This window comes from Pongo pygmaeus, chromosome 12 (assembly GCF_028885625.2).
Source record: "Pongo pygmaeus isolate AG05252 chromosome 12, NHGRI_mPonPyg2-v2.0_pri, whole genome shotgun sequence".
Classification (NCBI taxonomy): domain Eukaryota; kingdom Metazoa; phylum Chordata; class Mammalia; order Primates; family Hominidae; genus Pongo; species Pongo pygmaeus.
Window position 1 is genome coordinate 104,661,301 of NC_072385.2, and position 21,382 is coordinate 104,682,682.

The 21,382-nt window shown below is 48.0% G+C and overlaps 1 protein-coding gene across 1 annotated transcript in view; it reads left to right on the forward strand.

Moving 5' to 3' along the window:
- ALK (ALK receptor tyrosine kinase) overlaps positions 1-21,382 on the forward strand; it is a 731,594-nt gene that overhangs the window by 634,200 nt on the left and 76,012 nt on the right. The window contains exons 10-11 of the mRNA XM_054476638.1: positions 11,633-11,727; positions 11,902-12,030. Of these exons, the coding sequence (XP_054332613.1) occupies positions 11,633-11,727; positions 11,902-12,030 (224 nt within the window). The remainder of the gene's footprint in view (positions 1-11,632; positions 11,728-11,901; positions 12,031-21,382) is intronic.

Genomic DNA, 21,382 nt, shown 5'->3' on the forward strand with positions numbered 1-21,382 from the left:
AATTTTTATGATGCAGCAAAATCTTCCTTTCTGGCAGAAACCACCTCAGAATTTCCCTCCCTGAATTTTTCATTTCTAAAAACAAAAAATAAATAAATAAACAGGAGAAAGTACTTTTGAAAAGGCTTAAAACTAGCAGGACAGTGTGGGATGATGGTTTCCAAACTTGGGTGAACATTATGATCACCTGGAAAACTTATTTTTTTCTTTCAGAGCCCCAGATCTCATACACAAAGATTCTGATTCATAGATGACATGTTGGGACCAGGAATCTGTATTTTTTAAAGTTCCCCAGTTGACTTTCATGCGTAACCACATTTGGAAGTCACTGGTATATAATGGCAGATCCAGGTATCTGGATCTGGGCAAGACAGGGAATCAAGAGGTGACTGGAGAAGTGTCATTGGCTGACACATTGTCGGCAAACATATTAAGCCTCCATCAAGCACAGACGATGGAAAAGGATGTTTGATCAGCTCTTGCCAGATCACAGGACCTCCACAGGCAAACAGTAGCACACAGGCACCCTGCAGGTTCCAACAGATCATGACCAGGGTTCAGCAGGTGCAGTGACCTCCAGATACAAGAGCAGTCAGATGAACCATCACGGAGAAAATGAGCTTTTTATAAACCAGTGCTTGAGGAAATTTTAGGTCTTAGAGAAATGGAAAAGGGACAAGGCATTCCAGAGAAGGTCTTCAGGGAAAGCAGAGGCTTGGAGATGCAGAAATGTTTTCTGTGGGTTCAAGAACAGCCAACCTGGTTGTGTCAGAGAATCCTGAGAAATCTTTTTGGGAGGGAGTGAGTGTGAATATTAGGCCAGGTGTTTTGGATTTAGGAATACAGGTAATAAACAGCCACTGAAGGCCAGGCGCGGTGGCTCATAACTGTAATCCCAGCACTTTGGGAGGCCAAGGCAGGCAGATCACTTGAGGTCAGACGTTCAAGACCAGCCTAGCCAACATGGTAAAACCCCGTCTTTACTAAAAATACAAAAATTAACTGGACATGGTGGCATGCACCTGTAATTCCAGTTCCTTGGGAGGCTGAGGCAGGAGAATCACTTGAACCTGGGAGGCGGAGGTTGCAGGGAGCTGAAATCGCACCACTGCATTCCAGCCTGGGCGACAGAAGGAGACTCCATTCCAAAAAAAAAAGCCACTGAGGGCCAGGCACCATGGCTCACACCTGTAAACCCAGCAGTTTGGGAGGCCAAAGTGGGCAGATCACTTGAGGCCAGAAGCTCAAGACCAGCCTGGCCAACTTAGCGAAACCCCGTCTCTACTAAAAATATAAAAAATTAGCTGGGCAAGGTGGCGCACCTGTAATCCCAGCTACTTGGGAAGCTGAGGGACAAGTATTAAACCTGGAAAGTGGAGGTTGCAGTAAGCCAAGATCACACTACTGCACTCCAGCCTGGGTGGCAGAGCTAGAGTCTGTCTCAAAAAAGAAGAAAAAGTAAAAGAGCCACTGAGCACGGAGATAGGCTGGAGGGTGGGAAGCACAGAGCATGGGGGATATTGGAAGGTCTTGTGAGGGGCCCAGTGGGAAGTGACTGGAGCCTCAGTGTGAAGCTCAGAAAGCTTGAAGAAAGAAGCTGGAGGAGAAGAACCTTCTTCCTCTGCTGTCTTCCAAATGGCACCACTGGCTCAGGACAGCCTTGGGCGAACTTAAGTATAGACATGGGCTACTTAAAATTATTAAGTAAACTTAATTAGGTTTGTCAATCCCTAAGGCTGGCAGGGTAGCAAATAAGGCAATATATTCACTGTCCATTGATAGCCTGTTGCCTGAACGAGATTGTGCATTTTCTGAGCTGTACGTGAGCAGCTTCAGCCATTCAAGAAGAGGAGAAGAGATGCGGCCGGTGGCTCAGCACACAATGTGCAACCAGGCATTGATATATACAAATCAAACATTCATAATTCTGGAAGGATCTGGCCCTGTTTCTTTCTCAGAAAATATCCCAGATCATTGGAGCAAGGAGTAGATTAGCAATTCTGAGCTTTAAATCTTATTTCTAACGCTGATTTACTGTGACGTTTGGGACAAGTTGCTGCTTTTGATTGCTAAGTTTCCACAATCAAGAGTGCAAAGCAGTGAGACAGATCCGGCCCATGAGCTTGGTTTAGGAGGCAGTTGCTCAAAATGGCACTAAGTGAACCTCTTTAAAATAACAGGATGTTCGAATCTGCTCAAGATTTTCTTGGTAACATCCACAGCTTGGCTTACAAGTCAACAGATGCATATGTTTTTCATAATTCTTAATGTCTCGGAAAATGTAGCCCTGTGTTCTCAGCCCCTTCTTTCCCTAAACACAAAGCCTGCAATTTAGGAGATAATTGAGCTTCCAATATTTGAAGCAAAGAATCCGGTTCTATCTATGCTGCCCCCATCCCCGCGCCAGGAACCTCATCAATGCTTATAACTTCCACTCTTACCTCTATGCAGATGACTCAAATATCTTTATGTCCACCTGGGTTCCACACCTGGGTTTCCAGCTGCCTGACTGGTGTCCCACCCACACCTTCCACATTGCTCCCACCAGCACACCCCACTGCCTAGTGAGAGTTTCGCCCATAGTTCTACCATTCTCCAAGACTTTTCATTATTTGAAGTCTTTCTTGACTTCTCTCTCATTGTCCAGATTCAATGTTTTTCCAGCTTCAGTAGCTTCTAGCTCTACAGGGGGCACAACTAAAAGAGACTTCAGCAATTCCCTGGTCAGTAAATAATGTGAATCACATCACTGACTGAAATCCTCGGGAACAAGGTCCACGTCTGACACATCTTTACACTCCTAGCTATAGGCACAAGTGTCTGATTTACAGTACATGCTCAAATAATCTCTGCTCAAAGAAAGAGGGGGAGATATGTCATTTGTGACACTGCCTGAGGAAGCACATGTTACTAGTAAACACGTAATATAAAACAGGAGCAAAAATTAGCATCTCATGCTAAACAAAGGGTTCCATTGCTGGGGGAAAAAAAAACACACACACCTTACATAGATCCTTTTAAAAACCAAGATGGCACCTTAAAAGTTTTGGCAACTTGCCCAGGGCCCCACCAACTATATAACCCAGTCTTCACTCCACTCTCCTTTTTGAAACTAGTCCTCACCAAGCAGAAAAGACTTCTAATTTACTCTCATAAAGATGTTTTTGGTCAGGCGAGAAGAGAGGTAGAAACCACCCTTTTTCTGGGTCTTCTCACCATTGGCAGTGCTGCCATCTCTGGTACCATGACAGCTCCCCAAGCCGCAAGCTAACACAGCAACAGAGGACAGAGGAAATGTTTGTGTGTTCCGAGAAACGGGGAACAGACATCCCTGTCCCTCCAAGAAGAATGGATGGCGAGCATTTCTAGCTCCAGACAGCCCTCATGCCCCCAGTCATCCCAAGGAGCTTGCTCTACTTTTCCCATGGTATGGAGTACATATGAGACTAAATGAGATTCAAGAAGTTGGATGGTTCTACAAGAGATGATGGGAAAAGTGGCCAGGGAAGCAAGAGGCCTGAGCTCTCATCCCACATCCGCTACTATCTCCATATGCGACCACACAAGTCAAAAGAATGGCAGGGGCCCAAAAGGCACTTGACTCCTTCCCCAGGGCACTTGGCATTTGACTGTAGGTCAAGTATTTTTGTGCACAGGCACCTCCCTTGCTGGGCCATGGTTCCAGGAAGCAATGTCTTTCCCCATCAAAGCCCAGGGCCCAGCAGAGCTCAACATACACCACACAGATTTCAAGAATGAAAGAAAAACAGGAACTTGCCAGAGATGGGTCTCCATCTGCTGTGGTGGAACATCCTTGCAGCAGGCCTTTCCAATTGGTGACACACCAGAGCATAGGAGGGAGCCAGAAGCCTTTAGGCTGAGCCCCCGAAAGTGAGCACAGAATGCCTGGAAGCCTCAAACTGAGAATGTGGAAGGGTCTAAGTGATTCTCCATGCTTGCTCAGCCTGGCTGAAAATTTATTTTCTCTCTTATTTCTAGAAGCGCTTCCTCACCAAGCCAGACTCATTGTGAAAGATCTCTATGGCCCTTGAAAGCCCTGGAAGCTCTGTGTTGACTTTTACTCATGCTCCTGGTGTCATTATGCCTAGAGGGGAAACCAAGGCAGGAGGTGGTAAATTACTTCTGAGAGTGGGATGGAGCCAGGAGGGGTATGTTCCCAACTCCTGAGTATGGCCTTGAATGTCCAGCTCATCTCTAGTTTACTGTGCAGAAGTTAAAGACTCCTACAGCCAAGACACACGTTCCCAGCCATGATTGCATTTGACATGGCCAGGGATGGTCCCAGGAATCCAAAGTGGTCCATCAGTTCCCATCTTCATCTTAGAGCTGAAGTCCATTACACAGATAATAGGAGGGATGTGGCAGGGCTTTTTCTTCATGTATATTATTCTAATAGATATGCCTACTGCGACCCAAGCTTCATGACAGCCCACTTTAGAAGACTTTTGCAGAGCAAATTAACTGTGCAGTCAGAAATTGGAGAAAGCGTTTTTCCTCTACAGTACCTGCCAGCTCTATCCTAAGCAGCCAGGGCCCAGACAAGCCCTAGCAGCAAAAAGGGATGCAGAAAACTCCCTCCTTCCGAGCCCACTAATGGCCGAGGGAGGAATGTGAGACATGGTGCCCAGCTGGCAAATGCCTTCTACCCAGTCCAGCCACTCCATCCTGCTCTGCCCTCCAAAGCGTCGCCATTCCCTCCATCCACATCAGACACAAACCTTTCTGTCAGCTACTTAAAATCATTAAGTGAACTTAATTAGGTTTGTCAATCCCTAAGGCTGGCAGGGTGGCAAATAAGGCATTATATTCGCTGTCCATTAACAGTCTGTTGCCTGAATGAGATGGTACATTTTCTGAGCCATACGTGAGCAGCATCGGCATTTCTCAGGCAGAGATCTGCCTGATGAGTCTCCGAGGCGCCCAATTCTGAAGCTGCCCTTCCAGACTTGGCCCACTGCCCAGATGGCCACCTCCCAGATCCCCCCTGAGTCTGTTTTCAAAAGGCGTCTCTGTAGAGCTGAACGAGAAGAGTCAGGGCGAATGCATTCTTTATGCAAAGCCAGCCTCCAACCAAGATCTCTAGCCAAGTCTGTTTTAATAACAAGTTCCAAACTCCACCGGCTGGAAAAAAAGAAAAGAAAAAGCAACAACAACCCATGCAATCAAAAGCGTCCTCTTTGAAGAAACAGAAAGAGCTGAGCAGGTATGAACTATGAAGGGTCAGGAGCAAAATCTCTGCTGCTAAGCACTGGGAAAGAGAGGAGGCTCCCCTGCCACGTTCTTAGGCAACACAAATTGGTGAGAGAGTGGAAGGAACCCCAAAGGGCTAACGCTTCCCTTCTCCTTGACCAGGCTGCCCACAGAGAGGAAGGGGAAGGCTCTTCTATCCTGGGGAACCCAGCCTCCCTTCCCCATCCAGAGCTGAGGTTTCAAAGTGGGGCAGAGGAGTAACTGTATGTTCGCTAGGACGGCCTGTCCCTCGCAGTCTTGGCAGTGATGTGTCAGGGTCCTTGCTTTCTTTCAGCCAAACCCAGGGTGGCTCACCTGGTACATGTCAGAACCTTCCCACGGTCCCAGAGTGGTCTACATGCCAGAACTTTCCTTCAATCCCAGAATGGACCACCTGGTACATACTAGAACTTTTCCTCAGTCCCACAGTGGTCTACTTGGTACATGCCAGAACTTTCCTTCAGTCCCAGAATGGATCACCTGGTACATACTAGAACTTTCCCTCTGTCCAAGAGTGGTCCACCTGGTACATACCAGAACCTTCCCTCAGTCCCAGAGTGGTATACCTGGCATATACCATAACCTCCCCTCAGTCCCAGAGTGGTCTACTTGGTAAACACTAGAATTTTCTCCCTCAGTCCCAAAGGGTCCACCTGGTACATGCCAGAACTTTCCCTCAATCCCAGAATGGACCACCTGGTACATACTAGAACTTTCCCTTGGTCCCAGAGTGGGCCACCTGGTACATTCTAGAACTTTCCCTCTGTCCCAGAGTGGTCCACCTGGTACATTCTAGTACTTTCCCTCAGTCCCAGAGTGGTCCACCTGGTACATTCTAGAACTTTCCCTCAGACCCAGAGTGGTCCACCTGGTACATTCTAGAACTTTCCCTCAGTTCCAGAGTGGTCCACCTGGTACGTACTAGAACCTTCCCTCAGTCCCACAGTGGTCTACCTGGTACATACTAGAACTTTCCTCAATCACAGAGCGGTCCATCTCTATATACCACAACCTCCCCTCAGTCCCACAGTGGTCTACCTGGTACATACTAGAACTTTCCCTCGATCACAGAGCGGTCCATCTGTATATACCACAACCTCCCCTCAGTCCCACAGTGGTCTACCTGGTACATACTAGAACTTTCCCTCAGTCCCAGAATGGACCACCTGGTTCATACTAGAACTTTCCCTCAGTCCCAGAATGGACCACCTGGTTCATACTAGAACTAACCCCTGGTCCCAGAATGGTCCACCTGGTACATACCAGAACCTTCCCTCAGTCCCAGAGTGGTCCACCTGGCATATACCATAACCTCCCCTCAGTCCTAGAGTGGTCTACATGGTACATACTAAAACTTTCACTCAATCCCAGAATGGACCACCTGGTACATACCAGAACGTTTCCTCAGTCCCAGAGTAGTCCATCTGTATATACCACAACCTCCCCTCAGTCCCAGAGTGGTCTACCTGGTACATACTAGAACTTTCCCTCACTCCCAGAGTGGGCCACCTCATACATGATAGAACTTTCCCACAGCCCCGCAGCAGTCCACCTGGTACATGCCAGGACTCTCGCTCAGTCCCAGAGTGTGTCAGGTCCCACCTAAGTGTCAGGTCTACCTGGTATATAACAGAATTTCCCCTCAGGCCCTTGGTAGTCTACCTGGTACATACCAGAACTTTCCCTTAGTCCCAGAGTGGTCTACCTGGTATATACCAGAACTTTCCCTCAGTCCCATGGTGGTCCACCTGGTACATGCCAGAACTTTCCCTCAATCCCAAAGTGGCCCAGCTAGTAAGTGGTAGAACTCCAGACCTGAGGCCATAGCTGACTCTGGAGAGTGACATGGTAGCTGCACTTCTGGGGGACTCACAGGAAGGAGTGTGTAGAACCAGGAGACTGTGAGAGCCTTGAGGAAGCCTTTCCCATCTCCAGCAAGGAGACGGTGAGCGGTGCCAGAAGCAACCTCTTCTTCACCTATTGGGTAAAGACACACAACCAGGCACCTTCCAAAGTAGGGAAACCTGAATCTGGGTGGTCCCGATGCCCACTCTGTCTCTGGGCCAGCACATCCACAGAAAAGAGCCTCCTAGATTGGTGCTGCTCTATCCCCTGACTGCCCATCACCTACCACCCACAGACCCCATTCCTAGACGGCCTTTGCTTCTGCCCTACCCTCCACCCATCCTTCAGTGGCTCACCTTTGTCCCACCTTTGTCCACTGTCCCTTCCCTGCAGCCTCTGGGGGCTGGAGCCACGGGGGAGGGCTGGCCCATGGGTGGACAGAGGATCCCATGTGTGGGTGGCCCCGGGTGGACAGAGGCAGCACTGCCTGGTTCCATATTGCCATCTGATTGAATCTCCCTGATGGTTGTGCGTGTTCCTGACTCGAAATATGTGCAATTCCCGGTGTCAATCAAACTCTTTTAAGCAGCAGCTGCCACTGCTGTCGCCGCGCAGAGCACTTTAGAAACTCTTCTATTTAGAAACCATTCCAGCCTCAGCCGGCATCATCCCATCCATGCTAAGAGGCCCAGTGGCTGTGAGAGACTTCACAGATCTAATCTCTTAGTAATAAGGAAGGAAGGCAGAGAGAGGGGCGGGGAGACATGCAGCTTCCCAGGGAGCACCCATTTAGAGGACAGCCACGATTCTGTCCCCCCTCCCCAGGCACACACATGTCATTTACTTGCTCAAGCCCCTCTGGCCTCCTGAAAGGTACACCCCTCATATAGCTCAGCATTGAAATCAGGGCCTGGCTTGGCCCCTGGTCCTGTGAATGACAGGTTAGGAGATGATGACCTGGTGGAGAAATGTGCCCTGTGGGGGGACTCACCCCCTGATGTGCAGGTGAGCCGGGCAGCTGTGCCTTCCCGATGCTCCCACAGGGAACCTGAGTCCTTCTATTCACCCTCTCTGTCACTCTAAGTGCCTGTTTTCTTGCTACCTGGAAGCAGCATTTTCCTAAGGGTTGCACCTGCTTTAACAAGACAGCAGTATTAGGGCCCTGGTTTTCCAGTTGAGATCCCAGGCCTGGGCTTTGTCCAGAGTTACAGAGGCTGAAGCCAGAAACTCATCTATGGACTGTTTCCCATGGGGAGACCCCACAGAAATCGTGGCTATAACCTTGCCAAGATTCGTAGAGAAACTTGATGAAGGCGTGTGAGATGTGTGCAGAAATGCCTCTCATGCTGTCTCCCCTGCTTCTGCCTCCTCTCCTGGTCCCCGTCCTGCTTACTAATCCCATCACAATTATCCTCTAAGATGTCTTTGATCTTGCCACTGTCCTGTTAGAAACCTCCAGTGGCTCTCCATTTCCCCTGAAATAATGGCAGAACCTTCTTGCCTGATCTCTGTTCAGAGGTCCACACCATCTTTTTTTTTTAATTTATTTTATTTTATTATTATTATACTTTAAGTTTTAGGGTACATGTGCACAATGTGCAGGTTAGTTACATATGTATACATGTGCCATGTTGGTGTACTGCACCCATTAACTCGTCATTTAGCATTAGGTATATCTCCTAATGCTATCCCTCCCCACTCCCCCCACCCCACAACAGTCTGCGGAGTGTGATGTTCCCCAGAGGTCCACACCATCTTTACCTCCTTCCTCACTCCTTGCTCCCCAGCAGGACAGGTCCCATCCCTGCCCACATGGCCCTCACACCAGTTCCTCTGCTCCAGACATCTTCTCCTCCCTGCACTGCACTCCCACACCCACATCCCCAAGCCCTTCCCTGCATTCAAAACCAACTTAAATACTGCCTTCTCTGTGAAGCCCTCCTGATCTCCCCACCCTGATGTAATTCCCCCTTCCTCTGAGCTGGCACAATGCTGTATCTGCACCTTCATGAAGCATTGACCTCCTTCTACTTTATTGCATACCGAGGTACCCACACTTCATCTTCACACTGGACAATAAGTAACTTGAATGCAGCGTTCATGTCTGATTTCTCTTAGAATGCCCCATAGACCTATATGTAATAGCTATACAGGAAACAAAAATAGGTGTGTATCAAGGTTGGAATGAGAGATGCCTCTCAGAGGCATACGCCCCAGTGCCGGGGTGGCAGGGGCTGAGGGTCCTTGTGCTGTCCATCCCCTCTTGCACACTCATCTGGCATGCCCAAGCCGCCCAGAACAGGATTTGAAGGTTCTCCATCAGGCACTTCTCCTTCCACACCCAACCACCAGCACACACTATCCTGACTGAGGGTAGCATGGAGACTTCTTCATGGGGAGTATGGCCTGAAGGGCCAACCCCAGTGGTGCTGGCCACGGCTACAACAGATTTGGTCATTTCTTCTTTAGAATCAAACCAGATTTGGGTCCTGTAATTGTGACTTTCAGACAGAAAGGATTGTTTCTGAATGATCAGATCTCACAAGATGGTTGAAAGCACAGACAAATGTATGGAGTAGTTCAGTTAAGCATAATCGATCACAGTTATTCAGATAAAAGTTTTGGGATTCAAGGCTTTGCTCCACGGAAACAGTAATTGTTCTCTGGCCAGGAATAACCAAGCCAGCATCTAACAAGCCAGCATCTTCTACATGTTGATCAGAGATCATCTGCACACAGGCGCAACGGGAGATTCCAACCCCTGCTGTAGTTTACCCACTGGCTAAAGCTTTGCTGCCTCACTGAAAATCCATATGCGCAAATGCCCTTTCTCTCCATATCTCTTCCTCTGCATCTTTCCTCCCACTGTTGACATCCCATTTCTTGTCCTTGTTGTACGCTCGGAGGCCCTGTTCTCTCCATGTCGCCAGTGCCGCCCTGCTCCAGTTTTCTGCTCTTGACACCTTATGTGGCCAATGCCCTGTGGCCTGGGTTTCCTCTCTCTTCCTCTCTCTTCTTTTTTTCTCACAGCTTTATCAAACTGTAATTTATATATCATAAAATGCACCCACTTTCAGTGTACAAGTCAGTGACTTCCAACAGATTTACAGAGCTGCGGAGAGAGCACCACAATCCCGTTTCTGAGCATTTTCATCACCCCAAAAAAGCCTATATGCTAGTCTGCGGTCAATCCTGTGCCCACTCCCAGCCTCAGGCAACCACTAATCTGCTTTCTGGCCCCATAGATTTACCTTTTCTAGACATTTCTATCAACGGAATCATTCAATAGGAGGTCTTTCACCTACTGTCTGGCTTCTTTAACTTAGCATCACGTCTTTGAGGTCCATGCATTTTATAGCACGTCTCCAGGTCCATCGTTGACCGTAGACTGGCGTCCCATCGTATGGCTATACCGTATGGAGTTTGCCCAGTCACCAATGGATGGGTATGGCTTCCTTCTCTTGGTGTTTTCATACCCAAGCCAGAGACCACATCCTGTTCTGCAGGTCACTCTGGACTGATGTTCTGGAGGGTGGGAAAGGATTTTAAGGTTCTCAGGAAACCTTCACTTAGAGCAGGAAAAGGGCTGGCTGATTCTGCTAGCCTTCCAGGGGATGATTTCTCAGGAAACAAACAAACCAAAGGTACTTTCCTGTTTATGTCACTATAAGGCCTTCCCTGGCCACTGTCTGAGAACCTGGCCCTCCAAGGATATGAAAGGGTGGGGGAAAGAAACAATATCTTAATGGGTTTATTGTTAACACTTTTATGACCCCTCTGTGTTGGTTACAAACACTTCCAGGGGTAATAGTCAAGTCGCTTAATATTTAACCACCAGGCAGGCAACCTCCAGTGATGCTGGATGAAACCCAGGATGCTTGAGACCCCTGCTGGGTTAACCGATGGATAAACCCTATGGGTGCTGGTTAATTGGGAAATTCAGGGGGCAGGGGCACCAGGGAAGGAGCCAGTTGCCTGAAGCAACAAGCAAGGGGCACTCGTGGAACTGCGGTTCTTTATTGGCTGGTACAGAAGCATTTTAATATTTTAATAATGACTTCAGCCCCACTGGCTGAATGTCAGACCTACCCATTTCTCCTGTTTAGTTCACCCAAACAGGAGACCCAAGCTTGTATTTTTTTCCCCAACTCAGTGTCTTGAAATCACTCCCCATTTACTGAACAAAGCAGTTACTGTCAGATTTCTTCCCGTTTCCAAGCATCCTGCACGCCCAGAAAGCAAAAGATTTCTCCTCAGATTATCAGGGAGTCCTGGTCCCAGACCCCAAACTCCAGGCTGGATTTAAGGACCAGTGTGTCAGCCATTAATATTATGGAGTGATAGTTCGGAAGGGGAAGGGCTCTGCATTGCAGAAGTAGGAGGAGCTGACTGCTCTTCTCTCGCCACTGCTCTGGGATTAGTGAGACTTTTTCAAACTCACATTCTGAGCCAGGTGATCACACACCTGCTGGATGCTGAATCCTAAGACAAGACCCCCCAGTTTGCTCCTCACACACATTCCTCTTGATGTGTACAGGTTCTGGCTGCAGATGGTCGCATGGTGGGGACAAGGATCCAGAGCCATCGTGGCTTTTGACAATATCTCCATCAGCCTGGACTGCTACCTCACCAGTGAGTTCACTCTGACCCCAACACTCTGTCCTCCAACCCCGATGACCCATGGCCTCACTGTCCCCTCCTCAGCCTAAGCCTGACTGTCTCTCCCACCTCCCTCAGTGTGAAATCATCTCTCACCCTGAAATCGACCCTCACCTAACTCAGCCCATGGGGTCTTCTCTATTCCAGTTAGTGGAGAGGACAAGATCCCACAGAATACAGCACCCAAATCAAGAAACCTGTTTGAGAGAAACCCAAACAAGGAGCTGAAACCCGGGGAAACTTCACCAAGACAGACCCCCATCTTTGACCCTACAGGTAAGGGCTCAGCTCACAAATGTGAGCACAGTAACTTCTTGTTGCAAAAGGCAGAAGAAAGATTGGTGCTGTCTTTAGGGTGGGGAGCTGTGCTGAAAAGAATGAAACAGTCAGTCTTTAGAAGGAGCATCACCTACACTCTGACTGTGGGGTCTAAGAGGAAGCTTCTGGTTCTCATATTGCCTGAGCAAAGGAAACCTCTGGAAATTGTACAAAGGAGCAGCTTCCCCTATGCCTAGGGAATACCTAGGCCCCTACCCAAAGGAGAGAACCAAGCTGGCATTTTTTTCCTCAACTCTGCTTTGAATTCACTGCCGCCTTACTGAACAAAGCAAACCTTACTGTCAGATTTCTCCTCCTTATAAAGAGGGCTGGGCCTAGCCAAGGTTATCTGTTGCACAAAAGGTGGGCTACCCCATCATGGGTAAAGCCCCGAAAGCTTCCTTTCAACACAGTTCCCCCAGAGCTCAGATCCCCTCCAAAGCTGTTCTATTCAGCATACCCCAAGCCAAGACTTCTCATGGCCCTTTGCCACTTCAGCAGAACTCTTCAGCCTCTGGTTATAAACCACAGGTGTGACTTCTCTGCCACTCTTCTATTAGACCGGAGGCTGTGAGCCTAGCCCCGCAGAAGGTGACTAAGGCTGCCCCAGCCCCATGCCAGCCAGCCAAGGGATTTTCCCAGGCAGGCACTTGTGCCTGGGCCTGTGAGGTTTCTTCTGCTATATATAGCCTGGAGAAACAAGTGTACAACACACAGTCTACCCACACTTTTTTCCTATAAAAGATAAGTCTTTATCAAAATAATAACAGATCAATGATAAATCTCTAATTTCAACTTATAATGTGAAATCCTTTTTTGGCACAAAGTACGGAAAATGAGGTTCATACCTTTGCCACATCAGTTCTCAACATGTGAACTAGACATTAACATGGCTTTGTCTTTGAAGGAGTCCTTTCCTTTCTGTCCCATGAAAAGCTGCCCCAGGGCTAACCATCACCCCTTCCTGATTCCTGCCTGATCTAATCCAGCTGCCAGATCCAGGAGAAAGAGTCAGTTACTTTTCCCATCATCCCTCTCTTCCCCTTTAACTAGAACCACAAAAGACCTTTGCATATTCCTACACAGAGGGGAGCCTGTCCCACAAAACTGCAGCTCTCTCTGCTTTCCCCCTCACCTCTCAGTTCATGCCAACGTCTCACCTGATGGAGGCAGCCTTCTAACTTCTCCATTCAACGCCCTACCCCCCAGCCCCAATGATTCACCTCCACTCACTCCTTGCCTCTTGGTCAACTACCACCTCCCTGTGATAAATTCAGGAAATGTATAAATTTATAAATTGAGGGAAGAAGCCAGACTTCCCCTTTTAGTGTGCTAAGTAAACATAGCCATAGCCCCCTGCCCAGCCTAATCAACAGCACTGATTACATAGCAGAGACTCCAGAAACATCTATTGACTAGTGAGTGGCTGGATGCCTGAGCTTGGATCTCAGGTGTCAGCAGCCAGCCCCCTGCAGCCAGCATTTAGGAAACAGCCATCCACCCTGCTCAACTCCTGAGTTTATTGCCACATAACTCCCACTGTCCCTAAAAGGTTAATTGATAAGGGCCTGCCCAATGGCCGCTCATACTAATGAAATCACCAGTGGCTCACACGTGGCAATGACTCCCCCACCACCTCTAAATAAAATTAAAGGCTGGAGGAGACAGCAGCTGGAACACAAGTCTCCCCACTGAGAAACTTGACCCCTTATTCTCAACCTGTCTCAGAGCAATACCGAGGCAGTGCCTACGGGTTCAGGCAGACTCATGGAGGCAGAGCCCAAGGCCACACCCACTCAGTAATAATCACCCGGCAGACACGTGCCCAGCACGGTGCATGGTTACAACAGGGACAGGACTGAGCCAATGCTCGCCGTTCTGGAGCTGCTGGGCCATGGGAAGAGAGTGGCCTATGAGGCAGCAGGGCATGTTTGCAAAGCCCAAGCTCACAGCTTCTACGTGGGAGGCCTCCTGAAGAAGGACAGAGGGATAGGCCAGAAGGGGAAGGAAAGGAAAGGAAAGATCACTGAGCGTGGTCCCATAGCCTAGGTTATTTCACACAACAAACAGCTTGTCCTCACACGGGCCCAGGGACAGTTGCTGTTTTTACCATTGAAGGGATGAGGAAAATGGTGTGGAAGAATTTAAGGGCCCCAAGGCTGGAAAGGAGTAGGGCCAGGAAGTCAATCTGGAGTCCACATTCTTTCACCCAACTAAGCTACTTCTAGGTATCAAAGTCTCCAATCGGAGATAAACACTAAAAATGGAAAAGAGCAGGGAAGAGTTCCAGCCAAGAGGCCCTGCACGAACAGTAAACAAATCAGCTCCCAACCTTCTGACAAACAATCGAGGAGACAGGATAATAAGATTTTTCTTTCCAAAGTTCAAAGCTGTCAGTTTCTGCTGGGCTGGAACAAGGTGGCTGGTGGCATTTCAACTCTCCTCCGGGCAGGCGTTAGAGAACTAGAAACGCAAAGGCCCTTTGGGGTCTTTTGAAAACAGTTACTGACAACATTTCTAAGCTTCCCTAAGCATTCCTCACTCCCCACAGCAGCCCTCCCTTCTGATGAGGGACTCAGCCTGACTCCCTGGATCTGGGAGGTTCTTCACCTCCAGGCCCATGGGGCAGAGCTGAGCCACTCAAGTTTCCAGGCTGGGAAAATCCTGTCCAGGTGCTTCAGGCAGCATTCTCGGAAGACTCTGAGTCACTTTAGCTAATCAGATGAAGATGCTGAAAGAGAAAATGGGGCAAGTATTAAGTCCAGGGAAATTACATTTGTCAGCTTTGCACATACAATTACACTAACCAAATGATTGGGGTAATGTGATCACGGGGCTGCAGAGCCAGGTTCTTCTCTCTCTCTCTATCTCTCTCTCCCTCACCCCGCTCCCTCCGTCTCTCTCTCTCTCTCTCTCTGTTTCTCTCTCTATCTCTTCCCCCTCCCTGTGACTGTCTCTCTCTGGCAGTAATGAATGTTAGCAGTGAGGAGGAACAGGCAGGCTCTGCCACACTTTTTCCCTAAAAAGCCCAGATGGGGACAAGCAGGCCCCCAGGGCCCAAGGACCCTTCCTCAACCTCCCTACCCCTCTATCCTTCTCCTTGGAGCTCAGAGGCTGTCTGCGTAGGGTGAGTCTAAGGGAATCAGCTCAGCTGATGGGAGAACCCGCCCAAACTTTGGGCCCAACTCCACAACCCTAACTGTGGAGCCTTGGCATCAAAACCACAGCCTTGCCTCTAGCTATTTGGTGACAGATTGGTCTGCCATTTTCTGAGTACACCTCTCTCGCCAAAGGGGGGATAAAAGCAATTAAAACTATATAGAGTCATGGGAAGAGCACTGGACTAAAAGAGAGAACACCCGTGCTGGGCCCTGGCTGGTTGCACTAGCAAGCCGTGGGCCTGGGGCCATTCTGCCCCTGCAGGGCCTCCCATCAGGGCAAGTGAGCAGATGAGAGGGGTTAATGTGAACACAGACAAGGGCAGAGAGACTGCAATTTTTTTAAAAAATCAAGGTTAGAAGTAGACAGTGTCCAAGTCCCTTCCTGTTCCCAGCTCCAAGATTCCAAGGGTTGAAGGGCAATACCATCAGGGAGCCATGGCTTTATTTGGCCCATATCTCCAATTAACCCGTGGCACTGCTAATGTGCCCAGAAGTGAGGGTGACAGGCTGTCCACTTCCACACACGCTCCTGATTCAAGAACAGATGCCAATTCCAATGAGAAAGTTTTATGTGTTTCATATAAATTGATTGGGTCTATTTCTGCTAAATGTATTATCCATTCACCACAGAACAACTATTAGAGTTAATAGAATTTGTAGCTAGAGCCATTACGTTCCAAGTACACCCTTCTGGGGATGACGGCATCATTGGAAGGCAGGCTCCGCAGGCCTGCATCCTCCCTCAGACCCTGTCTTTCCACTCGATGGGGGTCTTTGTTCCCCTCAGAGCCTGCTGCACTCAGGCCCGGCAGGTCCGGCCAAGCCTACTTTAGTAGCACACCCCAGTAGAGGAGGCCTCTTCCCTTCAGAGTCACTCCGTTCCTGAATCAATAATGTATTCTAATCCAGTTCTGTAAAATCCTGGCCTCTTCCTTGCTAGCCTTGCAGATAATCCCATGCTGGGGACAAGGAGGAAGCCAAGTCCCTCTCTTTAGCCACAGCTCATCATTGCATCCCAACCTTGAAGGCGGGAGGTCCAAGATGTGAGAAGTCCAGAGACAAGTCAGAGCAGGAAGCAGGAGGTTCCCTCTGGAGGCAACTCAGATAGACTCTTGCGTTAATGGCATCATTAACAGCTTTCCCCAGAAATCCCCAGTTATGGACACAATCCAGGACTCACAAGTGCAGCAGTGAGCTGGCCAGCCAAGGAACTAGATTCAGCCCCAGGTTTCTCCAAGTGTGTCCTCAAATCATCAGCATCTGGGTCCCCTGGTGTCTGCAAGTGCTGCTTGTTAAAAATGCAGATTCTTGGGCCCCTGTCAACCTGTGGAATCTGAATGTCTGGGAGCAGGAAGTCAAAATCCACATTTTTAACCATCCCTGAAGGAAAGTTTGATTAGCAAAAAAGTTTAGGAACCCAGGACTGCATCCTGACCTACAGACAAGGAGCCTGGCCCAAAGCAAAGACTGCGTCATGTTCCTTCTTCACGCAGCAATCATAACTGCAATTCACCAAGCGCTGCTGTGTGCCAGGACTGTGCTGAGCTCTTGGTGCTATCATAGTATCCCCCTTTAACAGATGAGGTCCAGAGAGGTGAACTAACTTGCACTAAGTTAGACAACTTGTGTAAAAGGCAAATGATCGTGTTTCTTAAAAATCATGCAGAAAGTGAAAATTTCTAAGCCAGATAACATTTAGAAGGTCAAAGTTGTGATAAAGAAATCTTTTAGGAATCCCATTATTGAATAGGTCTTCGAGAGGGATCTCTCTTTCATTATTGAATAGGTCTTCCAGAGGGATCTGGCTTCTTATGTTAGTTTTCGTTTAAACAGAGCACATCTGCATCTTCACTAACATTCAAGACGGTGCCCCAGGCAGGCAGTGTTCCCACGCACATGTAAGAAAGCTGATAATTGCAGCTAATTGGCATTCCTGCATGCACCCCAGCCTTCACTGGTGCACTTGGAAGGCACTTCTGTTAGCACCCATTCAGCTATGGGGGGACTGTTCATTAAGGGGTGGCAGGCATGGGACCGTAGTTAGAACCCTTGGAGCCCCTTCAGACACTGGTCATTTCCCTGCTCAGCTGCCCTGCTGATTAACTTCATGCTCTGTGTTCTCGCTTATTTTAGATTATCTCACTAATTTTAGATTATCACCTATTTATAGCAAGCACACTAGTGATGCTGCAGGAAGCACCAGCCTTAACAAGGCTCTTGGGACCCCAGTCATCGCAGCACGTTCGGCGCCCTCCCAATTAGAATGTCACTATTCATTTGGGTGTGTCTCCCTTCCCTGGAGCAAGCATGGCTCTGCTCTGTGCTCCAGGAAGAAAGGTGGCAAAGAACTAATTTGTGATTCATGATCCCATTACCAACGCTAATGAGTCTTTTCCAGTGGAAGAGGCTTTCACGCTGGAGAGCCAGTCAGCATCCCCAAGAGGTGGACATCAGTGAACACCGGGGTTGGCTTGGTGGTGAGAAAGCACTTCTCCAGGGACCTGGTGATGGTGACAGGGTGGAACTGGAGGCTGGGCTGAAGGCCAAGCACCCATCAGCAATAGAGCTTCCCAGAGTGTGTTCCGCATTTGTCAGCCACCTCCTTCCATCTGAACATGGGGTGACAGTCACTAAGCTCATTTAGTGTCTCTTTCTTTTGATTCTCACAGATTCCCTGAGGAATATATGAGGAAGCAATATAGCATCTTTTTTAAGAGCACAGACTACCTGTGTCCAAACCCCAGCTATGCCACTCACTCTAAGCACCTCCCTTCTGCTGTCTATGCCTTTGTTTCCTTGCACCAAAAAATGGTGCTTAGATTATCAACGCTTACATCGCTTAGGTTTGATGCAAGGATCACATACATTAATATGTATCCAGGGCTTAGAGAGGTGCCTGACATATAAGGAGCTACCTGAAGCATCATTTTCTTCCCATTTTACAATTGAGGAAACAGAGGATCAGAAAGATTATGTGACTTGACCTACTAATCAAATGCAGAGCCAGGGTTCAAAGTCAAGCCAGCTCACTCCAAAGTCTTTCCCACTCTAAGCCCATGCCTGTTAGGAACAATACTAAATACTGTCCAATTGCTGACCAGCATAAGGGAGAAGCTCTTGCTGCATCCAAATCAGCTGTTTTCTTTCCACTCAGGAGATTCAACTCAGCGCCCAGTGCAGACAACATCACTGCTTTCCCTGAATCCCAAGCCTAGGGAATAACAACTCATATAGTTCAATTTAACAAGCATGTACTGGGTGCCTACTCTGTGCCACACCCTATGCAGGGGCCTGGGGCTCTAAGGCTGTGAATGAGCCAAAGTGTTCTCTTGAAAAATGATCACCCAAAGCTTCGTCTGCATAAGCCCAGTATGAAGCCACTATTATCCCAGCACAAGAGAGACTTCTGATTCTGATCACATCTAGAACCAGGACAGGTGCCCTCACTTGACCCTGCCCTAGATGGTGCATTGCAAATTATTCTGAACTAATCATCATTTTCAAAATATGTCCTGTGAGATAGAAAGGCATCAACACTATTACTTCAGAACTTCCCAAACTCAGGCCCTCCTTAAGAAATAGCACAGACTCACCCAGCTCTGACAGACTCAAAGATGCCCCATGAACCTCCAGTCTAATGCTAGGTGGGGGTTGGAATTATGGCAAAGCTGCTGACAAAATGCTTCAACATAAAGTCGATACTGTTGCCCTTCTAAGCAGCAGACAGGAACCATTGCCTTTCTCTCTCCTGGCTGGCCTGAGAAAACATGTTGTTTTTTCTCATTTGTTTCAGTGAAAGGTTGCATAAGTGGGAGACAATAAATGATCCAGGAACTCTGGGCTCAGTATGCCTTGATTAAGATCGTTTAGCCTGAAGACTAACAGAACACAAAGGCCCCTCCATCAGGGCAAGTGTATTAAGTACTTGTTTGGGAAGACTGCTTTTTTATCATTCTTCTCTCGGACTCACTGCTTCTGCCTGTAAAACAGCTCTGCATCTTCTCAGAGCCTATTTAGCTCTCTGCTTGTTGCAGCAAAGCTTCAGTGGTTTTGGACAAAGAAAAAAAATTTTTTAATTCATCTGGGCCTGGAGGTGGACAGTGAATCTAGGAGTAAAAAGGTTAAAATGCTAACTCTTGATCACAAAAGGTGGTCTTCCCAGCTTGCCCCTCTCCTATTGAGAGGAAAAGAAACAAGAGGTGGAATTGCCTTACCTATCATGGAGTCAGGGAGGAGAGAGAGCACAGGGCAGAACTCAGCCCAGCCAGTGCCCTCCCTGCTGGGTGCTTACACAAAAGATGAGGAGGCCAAAGAATGTACCAGCTGTGCAGCAGGGGCTTTGGGGTGCCTGGATAGCTATCTATTGTGTTGTAACAAATGACCATAAACACAGTGGCTATAACAACACACATTTATTATACCAGTTTCTGCAGGTCAGGAAATCAGACACAGCTCAACTGGGTCCTCCACTTCATAGTCTCTCGTAAGGTTGCGGTTAGGGTGTCAGCCAGGGCTAGGGTCTCATCTGAAAGCTCTACTGGGGAAGGGTTCACTGCCAAGTTCATATGATGGTTGGCCGTTCTTGGAGGTTACTGGACTGAGGGCCTCAGTTCCTAACTGGCTGGAGGCCAACTTCAGTTTCTCCCCAGTATGGCAGCTGACTTTTTTAAAGCTAGTGTGGGGGCGAGGGGGTGGAGTGGGGAGAGAGAGAGAGAGAGAGAGAGAGAGAGAGAGAGAGAGTCTTCTAGTAATACAGAAATTATAATTTTATAACGTAAGCAAGAAAACGACATCTCACCATCTGTGCCATATTCTGTTGGTTAGAAGGAATTCACAGATCTCGCCTATACTGAAAGGGAGGGGGTTACACAAGGGTGTGATTATCAGAAGTTAGAGACCACTGAGGCCATCTTAGAGCATGCCTGTAGTGGCTTCTCCATGCTGGAGACCAACATTCACCAGGAAGCTCTGGGAGCCCAGTGGGGATTCTGATGGGCAGAATTCCTAGGATCAATCTCAAGACTATTTATTCAATATTCTACAGATGCTTAAATAGTCACAAAGCACCTACTGAGTGCCAGGCAATAGCAAGACTGTAGGTGAATTGGCAAAGAATCCCAGAGACCAAGGTTCTGGCCATGCAACTTCAGGAGAGTCAAAGATTCTGGGCCCCGTTTCCTCATCCATCAAGTAGGGATATTAATTACCTGCCACAGTTCTTTCTCAGAGCTGGCTATTGTACTGAGCAAATGAGATCATTTCTATCAGGCTTTCAGAGGTACAAAACAATATGCTAATATAAAATGCTGTTGTGACATTGTAATTAACATTATTATTAAATATATATGTAAGCAAAAAGATTGGGCCAATTCACTCACCCCTCATGTGTTGCCTTCTATAAATATTCAGTGCATTTACAATCCAGCTCCTTCTATGAGTTGTGCACACTTTTGTGTATACACGAAATTCTATGAGCTGCACACTCTTATGTATACACATAAATATGTATCTGGGGGGAGGTTAATATTTTGAATTTTGTGTCCTCTCATTCAGTCAATTCCCCCAACCCAATTGCTCATCAGTTTTCAGGTAAAGCCCTCAAACTCCCCTTGGGGGAAATAAATGATTTGTGTGGGGTATAGAGGATTGCCCCAAAAATCCTCTCATCCGTATAATTTAAAAGAGGATCTTCAATCTTCTAAAGCTTATCAAGATCTTGAAAATAATGGATGCGTCAAAACCTTGTTCACGAAAATTCTTTTAAACAAATTTGAAGTGATTGAATTGGAGATGCTTCTTTTTTTGTTTGTTTTGGGGTTTTTGTTTTGTTTTGTTTTGTTTGTTTTTTGAGATGGAGTTTCACTCTTGTCACCCAGGCTGGAGTACATGCCGTGATCTTGGCTCACTGCAACTTCCACCTCCTGGGTTCAAGCAATTCTCCTGCCTCAGCCTCCCGAGTAGCTGGGATTGCAGGCACCCGCCACCACACCCAGCTAATTTTTGCATTTTTAGTAGAGATGGGGTTTCACCATGTTGGCCAGGCTGGTCTTGAACTTCTGACCTCAGGTGATCCACTCGCCTAGGCCTCCCAAAGTGCTGAGATTACAGGCATGAGCCACCACGCCCAGCCCTGATTTGTTTTTATGGTG